Genomic DNA, 13,240 nt, shown 5'->3' on the forward strand with positions numbered 1-13,240 from the left:
CGATATACTTGTTTATCATTTTAAGTGGTAAGATCAATGACAAAAGGTGATAACAGTTCACAAATGTTACAAGACATAAATTACATAAGAACTAAAGATATTATCTCTTTCCTCCATACTGAATCAGCAACTTGTTGTCATTGGTTTTTACACCGCTTTCGTCATTTACAAAACGTACTACCTTAAGCACAGGGCTAAAAAGATTGCTGTTTTGTATACATGAGCACTCGCAGTTCTAGTTGGATACAGCAAGTAAGCAAAGCGTCACGAGACCATCGAAATATTCATCGTTATTAGTATTAGAGTGTTGCAATTTTTTTTTCTGTTGCATTGTGGGATGCAGGCGGTGTAACAAAATCAGCGAATTGGTATGGCGTTAGTGAGTGTCTCCTTGAAGTCCTGTTCTCTGTTGAAATTATCTGCAGCATGTTTACAGGTGAGGGGTCTTAATAGCATCTTCTTAAGTAGAGTATTAAAGTTTTTACTAACCGTTACTTAGTTTAGTTTCCAGCACCAGTGTAAAGTATTATCTTGTTTGATGTTTTAATAACCTTGACATTTCTGTAGGGATTGGTAAAGGTTGCGCACGGTTGTGATATCTTGCATTTTTGCCTGCAGTATATAATGATACCCAAATTAATTTTAAGAGGACAGTTTTTTTGCCCAGCACGGTACAGTAAACGAATGACAGCCAGCAAATGTCTTAATTTCAAGCATGTAAATGACACTTTAAAATGTGCAGGGGGGCAGCAAGAATAACCCTGCTTTAGGGTGATATGCAGGTGTTATTAATGTAATGGTTTATAGTGTAATAATTTTAGTACGTACGTGAATTATCGTTGATTCTTACGAAAACTGTTGTGTTGAGTGGAAGCAACAGTGCTGGCAGTTGGTACACACATTAGAAGTTACAACTACTCCCAATGTGTTTTCCAAAGGAAAGTTGAGTCTTTACGCATGTACACAAGCTGGATACATAAGTCTCAACCTCTTAAGAGGCCAAAGTGGAAGACAAGACCCTAGCAGTGTGTGAAACGCCCTATTTTTGCACTGCGCGAAAACGCACAATTTCCACGGGACCTGGTTGAAGTGGGCTTTCTGCCAGAAGTAGTGAGTGAATACAGTATTTTTTAAAATTCAGTAGGACACACGTCAAATAAAGTCAGCAGAAACCATTGATAAAATGCAATATACTCAGTAGCAAATAGTTACCTAAAGGTATTCAAATGCAATTAGTAAAACAATTGCACCTGATTTGCCAACCCCTCCACATTTAAAGGCTTCTTTTACTTTAGAAAAGGTATATTAATTTTATTCTCACTCTACTCTTATCCCATTGCTAAGTTAAGGAACAATATACCTCAGGAAATCAGCACCTCTAACATCATTAAATTCAAACAATACCTTAAAGCCTTCTTTCTCAACAAATGGCTTTGCCACTGTTTTGATCCTGGATGATTTCATCCTATTGCTACCCTCTCTTTTGTTTATTCTCTCCTCACCCATCCTGCCATTAGCTTTACCTTTGCCTCTTCATTAACTGCTCCTGCCTAGACTCAACTTATTTTTCCCTCATTTTCTCTAACTGCTGTATGTATTTTTATTCTTTATTTCCTTTTTCTTTTCTCTTACTCTTCCTTATCTATACTTTCAGTCTTGCTTCTTTCTATGTTCTAACATAATCTCTTTCACTCTCTTCTATGTTATACATTTTCTGTATATATCTTTGTCACTGTTCAGTTGACAATATGACTGAAACCCTTATATACACCGATTTCGTCGGAGATTTTGTTAATATTTAAAAAAAGGTATCGCAGGGTAATGACTGACCATAGTTACGAGCTTGAGTAACACTTTAAATGAAGTGCACCGCAGCCTACAAACTCCTTTGATCCACTGACATACAGTATCAGCTTTGTGCAGCATTTCTAAGATTGTGCCTGTCCAAGTAGTTACCGCAAAGTATTTTGCATGGTGGTTTATGAATCATAATGTCATTTCGACATTACTGGCTGCCAGCTGACCGTAAACTCACAATTAATGACGGAATGGCTCAGCGCGCCCAGTTAAGTAAATTATGACTTGTTAAAAATGTCATTTTGGTACTATGCAGAACCTGTTCAACATGTATAGCCACATATTTTGTCAGAAAATACGTACTTGAACAGCACTCTGGGAAAATATTCTACATTTTGTCGATTAATGTAAAGCTGTTAAGATCAGTATTTCAAAAAAGGTTGAACGCGACCTAGAATGCCTGTGTTTTTGCCCATATCTCACAGTTTCCTTTAACCGGTAAAACAAAAATATCGGAACAGACAACAGAACAGGAAGACAGTCATGGAAAACAAAAATGATAACCCCACACGATGTGTTGCTTATCATCTCTGAGAAAAGGCAAGAGCACAGCAAAGTAGAAGTGACTACAGAGCCAGTGACAGTGAATACAACAGACCTCCCCTCTCCACAAAACAAATTACTTGACTGGCCTGTATATTGTAATGCCGTTTGGCTGTAACTGTGATATACAAGCCAGTCAAAAGCCACAAAGAGCAGCGGCTGCTCATTGTGGAAGTGGGCTTAATCGATCGCAAATGCGGAGCATTCCACACAATCTGGGGCACAAGAAAATTACAGAACTAACTGATATTGCCAACATCCTGGCAGGTTCAGTGCTAACTTTACCCCCACCCCCACCCCTTAAAGGGCCCATATCTATACAGGAAGAATGCAGAGTCCCTGTAATCACTATGCAGGTAAAAGCTGCACACTCTAAAGCCAAAAACCCAAGATCCATGGGTCCAGACAGCATCGCAGGCTGCATTTTACACGAACTTCAGGACGAACTGGCTCCCCACCCAAGCACCATGTTCAATCATAGCCTCACATCAGGCTTTGTGCCCACTGAATGGCGTACAGCAACAGTTATCCCACTCCACAAAGGGGGAGCCACCACTGATCCCAGGAACTATTGCCCTATTAGCCTGACGAGCCTGGTCTGCAAGGCCATGGAACGTGTCATCCTGAAACTCCTAAACAAAGATATTGGTAACATCGAAACTCTGGATCCCACCCAGTTCGGGTTTGTGAAAGGCAGATCATGCCTCCTGAACTTGATCGACTTTTTGAGGCAGTCACAATAGCCGTAGATGAGGGTAAGGTGGTTCACACAGCCTATCCTGACCTTGCCAAGGCTTTTGACACCATTCCTCATTCTGGAATTACAGCTAAACTCACTAAACTAGGTATAAATCCCTACGTCACAAGATGGGTTGCCAACTGGCTCACTTGACAGAGAACCCACACTGTAAAAGTTGCACACTCCAAATCTGACCTCAAACCAGTGACAAGTGGAGTACCACAGGGTTCCGTCCTGGGACCTCTCCTGTTTGGTATCTACTTCTCTGAAGTACAGACTAACACAGAAGGCCTCTGGCTAGTGAAATTCGCAGATGACTGCAAATTAGGAACCATAGTAGAGTCCCCAAATGATGTGGAAATCCTACAGAAGGGCCTCGTTGAGACAGATGCCTGGTGTCAGAGCCATGGCCTCAAGCTCAATGCCAAAAAGTGCGTTGTCATCCCCTTTGGTAAAAACTCTGTACCCATGAAGTACTACATCGACAGCAGTCTACTTAACACCGAATGCGTGATGAGACCTTGGGACCCAGGTGGACAGTAGTCTGTCCTTTGATAGTCACATCGCCACAGTAGTCAGGAAGTCCTTCTACGTGATGCACCTCATCATAAAAGGGATCTCATCCAGGAAAAAGAGGTCATTGTTCCCCTCTACTCGACACTCATTAGAACCATTGTAGAGTAAAACGCCCCTTTTGGAATGTACCTCACAAGACATCTGCAGCAGCTGGAAAGGCCACAGAAGTACCTCACAAAGAGGATTATTGGCCTCAAACAGATGCCTTACACTGACCCTCTCATAAAACTCCAGCTTTACTCCGTAGCATATCACCTACTCTGAGGTGATCTCTGCCTAATATATAAAGCTATGTCAAACCCAGAGCTGTTGGACATGCTACACCTAAAGAAATCCCAATCCCTCTGAGCTCCACGTTCTAGGGACCTAAACCTTGTCGCCACAATAAACAGGACATGCTGGAGGGATAGAATTCTGTCCCAGAGACTTCCCATACTCTGGAACAGTCAAAGTTCTTCATTAGCACTCTTCAAGAACAATCTTGATGAGTGGATGGGAAATATGAAATACACCCCGAGGGATCACTTCTGTGTCTCTGCTCGACAGTGGCACAGGAAAATAACTTTCTCTGGTGGCATAAGCCGGTGAACCTTGTTGGCTAGTCGTATGTAGGCCCTCGGGCCAATAGCCTAGTACCCACCTATGAACTCAAAACCAGTAATTCTAACAACTTTCTAAGTTTATATGAGCAGTATTTAAAGTATGCCCCTATTTTGGGGCTTTGTCCCCCCCCCCCCGGTTGTTTTGGCTTTGTATTAGTACAGTGGTTAACGTTGTTGTCTCACAGCAAGAGGTTCTTCCGTTTGATTCTCAGCTGGAGCCCCTTCTTTGTGGAGTCTGCATGTCCTCCCCGTGGTTGAGTGAAGTTAGACATGCAGGTAGGTGCGTCTGTGAATGGGTGTACCTTCTTTGAAGGTTGGGGGTTGGGCTGGTAACTTGGCACCGTAAAAATCCACTGCCAGTCATTAGTGGACCGGAGTTCCACTGTGGCGACCCCTAACCGGGAAAAGCCGAAAGATATTACTATTAGTATAGTACCTCGCAGGCTGGTCCGCACATAAAATGAGCGTGGTCTCAGTGATTGATAGGTGGAATGGGCGTGTTGTGGTATGGAAAATATGCAGGATTGACAGCCACGCAGATTTTAGTGTGACATCATGCGAGTGATGTTGTTGAACAGTACCTCCCTGAGTGCACTGCCTCTAGCAAGTCCCGTCTAAATTCTGCTCGCCACCCAACACCTCCTGACTTGTTCGAATAAGGAATGCTAAAGAAACAGCACTATAACTTGAGTGTCTTTTTTCTTCGTTTTTGCAGGAAGGCAAGCCCCCTACACACCCCACAACCTCCTTCTACTTAAATATACCAATTCCGAGATTGCACTACATTGAGGAAAAGGGTAAATTTCCCATCTGCTCTGTACCATCAAAAATCAAAACCAAGGAAATCTAAAGGTATTACTGCTCAGTGCTAGGAGTCTAAAACTGTTTTCCCTAGAGAATGCTGATGTCTGCAGTCACTGAGAAATGATTTAAAGTCACGGAGAGCACATCAACAGTACAAGGTTATAATGCCTTCCACACATTTAGGCTAGCTACTTCACAGCCAGGGTCTAAAGGTGGCGGTGTCTCTGTTTACATCAAAAATAAATATACTTCAAGGCTGGTCAAACAGGACAATGCACTTGAGTTGCTCCATGTTCAAATCACCATAGGTAAAATCCAATACCCCTTCCTTGCAAGGTATAGTTCCCCCTTTTTGACCGAGGAAACTCATACCATGTATTTAAAACTTGTTGGAAACCCTAACCATCCAACCCAATACCATATTCGTAGGTGACCTTTTTAATTACCCCACTATTAACTGGGAATCCTGTATGATACCAAATGTACATGTACAGAGATTCCTGGATTTTGTAAACACAAACTCCCTGGACCAGATAGTCAATACACCAGCCGGGGTGCAACCATACTGCATCTGGTCCTCACTAATATGCGAGACTGCTGCATATCCCCTACTGTAATGCCTTCCCTGGTAAGGTCAGGCCACAAAATTGTCTCATTTGAAGTAAAAAAATAAACCCTGGACCCCCAGCTAAACCTGGAATATTCAATGACTATTCTAAGGCTAACCTCCTGCCATTAAGTGAGAACCTGGCAAAATTTCAAGCCCCTATAAACCCTGAGAGCACTTCTGCCTATGCAGAGCTGTTCACAGAAACCCTGTACAAGCATGTTAATAGCTGTGTAGAGGTAGCTGTACCTACCAGGAAGAAGTATAGAACTAACTCAAACAAGCTACTGTGGTGGAATCACAAAATTGTTGTCTGTATAAGACGAGGAAGAAAATCATGGCAAAAACTAGGAGGTGCAGCACCCAGCAGGATAAAAGCACTGTCGTCAAACTAAACAACTCCGAGGACAAATAAGTCTGCCAAAGCCAGATTTGAGGTAAGTTTGGCCTCCCAGGCCAAGGACAGCCACAAAGCATTCGTTGGCTATGTCCGCAACCTCAAAGTCAATGCACAATTGTGTGCAGAGCTCATTGTTAATGGAGCCATCTGTACTGAGCCAGAAGATATAGCAAACCTCCTGGCTGACAAATTCAGCTCCAATTTTACTCCTCTCTCCCCTTAACCTTCCCTCAGGAAACGTCATCAAATACAACTCCCCTTACTATCACTAGGGAGCAGGTCTGTAATGTTGTCTCTAAGACCAAGAACACTGCGTCAGTGGGCCCAGGTAGTATCCCAGGATGTCTTCTAAATAGCATGAAACATGACCTATGAGAGCCTCTGGAATTACTGTTTAACTGTAGCCTCCAAACAGGCGTTGTGCCTCATGAAGGGAGAAAGGCAGCAGTCATCCCTCTGCACAAAGGTCGGCCATCTTCTTCCATCTGCACAAAGGTCAGCCATCTTCAGACCCTGGAAACTACAGACCCATGAGTCTTACTAGTCTTATAAAAGCCATGGAAAGAATTATCATGGAGATGATCAGTAGAGATATAGTAAACCTCTAGGCACTGGACCCAACCCAGTTTGTTTTTGTCGGGGTCAGATCATGCCTACTCAACCGGGTGGACATCTTTGAGAAGGTCACCAAAGCAATGGATGAGGGCAAAATTGTTCACGCTGCTTACCTTCCTACCTTGACCTGACCAAAGCATTTGACACAGTATCCCACACTCTGTCATTGTTGATAAACACAAGAGGTTAGGTACATACCCGTATGTCACTCAGTGGATAGCCAACTGGCTCACCAGACAGAACCCAGGAAGTTAGAATTGGGGAGTCCACCTCTACAAAGAGGCCAATCACAAGTGGAGTCCCTCAGGGATCAGTCCTTGGACTGCTTCTTTTTGGCATTTACTTCTCAGAAGTCAAGGCCAATGTCAGTGGTCTCTGACTGACGAATTTTGCAGATGATTGCAAATTAGGAGCCGTCATTGAATCTTACAGTGACACGCATGCTCTACAGGAGGGACTGACACAGACAAACAACTGGTCTTAGAGCCATGGACTAAAACGAAATGCATAATAGTATCCTTTGGGAAGTCATCCATCCCTGGTAACCATCATATTGACAACGCACCCCTTAGAGTTGACCCAGTAGGCAGGGACTTGAGGACACACACACATGGTAATCTAGCCTTTGATCATCACGTGTCTACAGACGTGAAGAAATCATTTTCTGTTGTGCAACTTATAAACAAAGGTATGGCATTAAAGTCCAAGGAAGTCCTTGTTCCACTGTATTCGGCATTTATCAGACCTGTCATTGAGTATAGTGCCCCCTTTGGTATGTACCTAACCAGGCATATCCAAACTGGAACGTCCACAGAGGTTCCTCACTAAAAGAATACAGGGCGTAAGTAATGTGTCCTCTGCAGACCGCCTTAAGGACGTATTCAGTCTCCTACAGGCTTTTGAGGGGAGATCTATACCTGGCATACAGGGCATTGTCAGACTGCACTCTGGATCTCCTGCATGTCCACAAAACAAACAGCCCCAGAATAACCCGTTCTAAAGACTTATACCATGCCTGTGATATAAATAAGATATGCTAGAGAAATAGGTATGTAGTCTTTGGGATACATACCTATATAGTCTATGGAACAGGCTCCCCATCCATGTGAAGCAAAGTTCCTTCCTAGCTCAATTCAAGTGCAACTTGGACAGTTAGATGGGGAACTGGAAATTCATTCCTAATTTTGGCACCTATGTCTCTAATCGACACAGTTAACCTGTAAATGGTTAATCTCCCAGGCCCATGCATACACTTCTCAAGGGTATCAGAACTTGTCAGAGATTTGGGATGCATGGCTAGGCTTAAAAAGGCCCTTGTGGTCATTGGCCATGGTTTGTAGGTGTTTACTAGGCTAAGTCACTGCCATGCACATCTGACAGTGATAATCGTGCATCATTTGCATGCGACTTCACAGCCTTTTGTCACTCGAGATACGGCTGCAAGTAGACAGGGAATATTTGTGACTCCATCTGCATGAATATTACTCAGCTCTTCTAAGATGTCTCGATTGGATGGTGGGCGGGGTTTAGGCGAGACTTCTACTGCTCATCCTTCCAGGTACTTTTCTAATACAAAGCTGCTATTTTTTGCTGCTTCCTGATTTTTAGGCAAAGCAGTTGAGAGGTATGTTTCTCCAACTCTTCTGTTTTTTTTTTTTTTTTTTCTGTAAATATGTATACAATTGTGTACCTAATATCTATGCTTTTTGTACTTTATATCTTTTAAGACTTGAGACTAAGAAGATGATTTTTCTGAGTTATGATACAGAATCAGAATTGCCTAGACATGGTAAGGCCTTTCTTTATCTAATTATGGTGGCTGCCAAAAAAAGCAACTACTAGAAAATGGAAATCCAAAATCTAACCAACTTTATTAGAAGTAGTGAATATAGTAACGGAGATAAAACAACTGAAATTGAGATCTTTAGAAAAAGGTAGAAGCAAACTACATAGGAAAAAAATGGGAATATGGGAATTGTGGGAACAATACATAAGGGGAGGAATGAGGTTTTTAAAAGAAGGCAGGACTTAAATGAGCTATGCAGTATTTGACTGAAAATGATTGCGTAGATTAGAAGTGATGTATAATGTTTGCAACTGGGAGTGTGTCACTATGGTTTGTGATGTGAAATACTTATAACTAGGATTGTGTCTGTGTGGTTTATTTTAATTTATATAAATGTATGATTGCCTGTGTCGTAAGTGGTTTAATAAAGACGTTTCTTGTTTTATTAAAAAAAAAAAAAAAAAAAAGGGGCAGGAATTGAATAATTTATATATTGATTTGTAGGTTGCATAATATATAGTAATATATTGAAGTATAATATTTGTAAATGTGTACTTAATACAGTTTGATTACATTTATGTAAATGTAAATTTGCCTCTGCCACAAGTGGTAAAAAGAGATGTGTGCTGCATTTTTTCTATGTACTTGTAATGATACTTTCTCTGTATGTCCCCAGACTGAAGCTGAAATGTCATTTTTGGATCGGTGCTGTAACTCTGTTAAACAGATCTGACTCTTTATCTATTTGAATTGTTGTTGGGGCATTATCATAGTTTAACGTTTATTTCCTATAGGCATATTTGCTGAAGTTTAGACTTGCCATGTTGGATTAATGTGCAAACTTTTGAAAGCAGTAGTGATGACTTTTTTTTTTTTTTTTTTTTTTTTTTGTGTACGTTTATGTACCCATAAAATGTAGTGCTGTTGGGAAGTGCATTCTTGTTTTACTCAACTGTGAATGCTTCAAGCTTTGCATAATGTTGATCAGCAAGCATGTGATCCTCTTCTGAGGTTTTGATTTCATAACAGGAATGTTTGATTTCATAACAGGAATGTTTGAAGTGTTAGAACAGATTTTACTTCCATTGTAAAAAGTGTGGTAGTAACTACTTTGTGATAACATCAGTGGGATTGCATTTTATTTTTTGCACTTTGATTAGCTTTTTTCCGGGCTTTTTTAATCAAAATATTTTGTTCAGAATTCTTAATATTAATATGTTGAGATAGAAATGTACTTAACCATAATGCTAGATCCTTTTATTCCAGTCTGATATACCGACTGGGTCCACATTGGAGGTATAGTGCAACTTGTAATGCAAGTATTCATGGAAAACCAGGTGGCAGCTTCATATATCCATCAAGTGGGTTCTGAAGAAGCCTGTGGAAGTTGATTTGGCTGTAATAGAATGAGCTTTTGGCTTACTAGATCGAGGTTTGTCGTGGGGTGCAAAGATGGAGGTGCGATTGTGGAACCAACTTGGAGAGGCTTTAGATTCCTTTTATCCACAGCTTATTTTGAACAATGGAAATAAAAAGCTCATTTTTCCTGATTGAATGAATTGCTCTGGAAAGTGAAAATTTAGTTGCCTAATGTATACAGCAAACACTCGCTTATTTTCATAAGTAGGAAGGAAGACTGGTAAATGAGTGAACTGTGAAATATTTGCCTCCTAAGCAACCGTGGGAATGAAGGAAGGGTTAATCCTTGAGGTTAGCCTGTCACTGTGGGAAATTTGACTGGTAAATGAGTGAACTGTGAAATATTTGTCTCCTAAGCAACCGTGGGAATGAAGGAAGGGTTAATCCTTGAGGTTAGCCTGTCACTGTGGGAAATTTTGATAAGTGAGAGTTAAGGATAGAGTAGGGAAATCGGAGATTCTTCTTGCTGAGATGATTGCTACTAGAAAAGTAGTTTTCCAAAATAGATACTAAAAGGTCTGTCAAACAGCTGGCTGAAATGGAGGTTTGGTCAGGGCTTCTAAAACAAAATGATCACATGGAGAAACAGGGTCTTTTAACAGGTGGTCATAGTAGAAAGATGCCCTTAAGAAGGGCTTTGCAAAGTTTGCTGAGAGGCTAGGGATCTATCCTGACGGTGTGAAAGCACAAAATCGTCGATAACTGAACTTTGGTAGAGAAGCTAGAACCCGAATGAAACCGAGATGAGTCGGTGCAAAATGCCTACTGTATGAGCTGAAAAGGGACCCAGCTCAGGACACAAAGCTTTTTTGTGTGCTACGATGAGTGGAAGCTGTTTGAGATGCTGTTGTAATACTGTCCACTTCAGAAAGAGACTCCTCATCCCTCGCCATCATTGGAACTGGAAAAAACAAGGGGTTATTTTTCAGACTGTGAAGGTCCAGCTGAAACTCCCCGGAGGTTGAGTGACCAGATCCAGAATCTGATCAAGGGCTAGGGAGGTTCCTTCAAGTGGGGCTTCAGTAGGGGGAACCAAACCTGTCTGGACCGAAGGGGGCCTGTGTGAATGTTGCCTTGCATTTTGGAGCATTCTGCAAGAATGTGTACGTTTAGAGGAATGGATGGGTATGCATAAAAAAAGTCCAGGGGGCAAATGCTGAGACAAAGCTTCTTTGGGTGTTTGTCCCAGTGGGAGAATCATGTCAAGATAACTGCTACATTTTGCATTGTACTAGATGGCAAAAAGATCAGAGAAGGGTGTGCTTTGACTGAATGTCTGTCTGTCTTGGTTGTTGCTGGATTCAGGGACCATTGGTAAGGCTTTAGGGGATTCCAGCTGAGCCTGCAGGCTGCTGAGTACACTGGGAATGTGTACTGCTGTCAGAAAACTGAGAGGCTATCGCCTGTTGCCAAAACCTCATAGCTTTCTGATGTAAGGGGTACACTCTGGTTCCCTTATGCGTGTTGAAATACCAAATTACTGTAATATTGTCTGCTACAATGGATACCACACCATGTGGGAGACAGTTCTGAAGGTTCTGCAACACTAGGACTGCCCTCCCTTCCAAGGCACCTCATTAACCCTCTAAGAGGAACATGGACGACTGGATGGGAAATGGAAAATATACCCCTGGGATCCTACCTGTGTCCCTGCGGGACAGGGAAAACAGGTGCTGACTTTATGGGATTATGGGTGAAATTCTTGGCTAGGCTTATAAGGGCCTCCAGGCCAATAGCCTAGTATTGTCCTATGAACCTATTTATGTGAAGGTTGGCCTTGTTTTCCATCCAAAGTCATTTTACCATTCTTCCTTCACAATGCTCCGCCACCTAAGAGCGGCTGCATCTGGGGTCCCTCTTGCTATCTGAGTTTGGGTTTGAGGGGTTTTGTCTGTGTAAAGCAGTAGTGTTTGCAATCATTATTAAAGAGGTTTCCTGCATGAGGAGTTTTTTCTGCAACAATTAAGTTTGGAGGAGACCATTGTGTGATGCAAGCAAATTTTATCTAGTATTGTAGATGCCATCGGGCTTGCATCCTGGAGAACTAAGCATGCAGTTAGTTGCTGAGTAAGAGTTTCCTCTGCAAGTCATAAGGTTTGAATCTTCTCAACAGAGGGAGAAGCAACAGAACGAGTGGTATTCAGATGACGTCCCAAGAAGACTAGGCATTTTGTAGGGTTTAAGTTGGATTTCTTGTAGGTTCTCTGATATGCCCAGTGAGTTGCATAGTCAAAGATAATTCTTGGCCTGCTGAAGAGTCCAAGGAGGCAGCAATGAACCAGTCATCCAAATATGGGAAGATTTTTGTATCCCTGAAGTTGTAGGTGAGCTGCTACAACCTACATGCATTTGTTGAACACCCTGGGGGATAATAGCTGGCTCCTAATTGGAAATGTAAGTATGTGTAACCTATCCAATAAAAAATTATACACAAAACACAGCAAGGCGCAAGGAATCTGTCGAAAGGGACACTGGAATATAACATCAAGGTTTTATTATAAGAGAATTAAGTGCTTTCGACATCCTTAAATAGAAGACTTCATCAGAACTAAATAAATCAACATTGTCACACGTTTAAATATTAAGGATAAGATCATGTGATGAGATGTTGGCTGTCAAATATGATCTCAAACCCAAGCCCCAAACAACATACATTTGGGTGTCCATTTCAACAGAGTCCTTGCTGTGCTTTGGGCAGGATTTTTTATTGGATTGGTTATAAGTGTTGCTCCTGCCTGATTGGCTTTTGTGGTTATTAAATGTAAATATCTCCTAGACTCCTTTTATTTTTATATGAGGGCAAATGTCTTGGGGATCACTAAACACATCTATTCTCCTCAAGATGAAGTATGATTGCACCATGACTATTCCAAGACATCCTTTCCCATATAAGTATTTAGGAGGCTGAGGTCCAGTATGTGCCTGATGTACTTGGTTTTTATTTATTTCAGTTTGATGATCAGAGAAGTCCACTGGGCCTAAAAAGAATCGGTTTTCAGTGGACTCCCGGGGAGAAAAGCTCCAGTAGCAATGGCAAACATATTGGCATATGCACATACAAAGCAGAGAAGTCATACAGCTTTATGCAGCATTCTATGGTAAACAAATTCTACATTCTACCATAATAATAAAATCTAACAAATTTACTGTCAGTCATTAACAGTGAATTACAATTTAAATTTTACATTCCATGATAATTGTAGTAAAAGCCTTGCAATAGAACAGTTTAAGGGTCGTTAACAGTGAATTACAATTGAGTATGAGAAATTGTTGGAAATTAACTATTAAAATT

The 13,240-nt window shown here is 41.5% G+C and overlaps 1 protein-coding gene across 1 annotated transcript in view; it reads left to right on the top strand.

The window, feature by feature from the left end:
• The first annotated feature begins 208 nt into the window (after positions 1-208).
• The window catches only part of SDHB (succinate dehydrogenase complex iron sulfur subunit B), a 681,600-nt gene continuing 668,568 nt past the window's right edge, over positions 209-13,240 (top strand). Inside the window, exon 1 of the mRNA XM_044061824.1 lies at positions 209-436. Coding sequence (XP_043917759.1) covers positions 371-436 — 66 coding nt within the window. The 5' untranslated portion in view covers positions 209-370. The remainder of the gene's footprint in view (positions 437-13,240) is intronic.

This window comes from Protopterus annectens, chromosome 2.part0, assembly GCF_019279795.1.
Source record: "Protopterus annectens isolate FY-2018-M chromosome 2.part0, PAN1.0, whole genome shotgun sequence".
Taxonomy (NCBI): Eukaryota; Metazoa; Chordata; order Ceratodontiformes; family Protopteridae; genus Protopterus; species Protopterus annectens.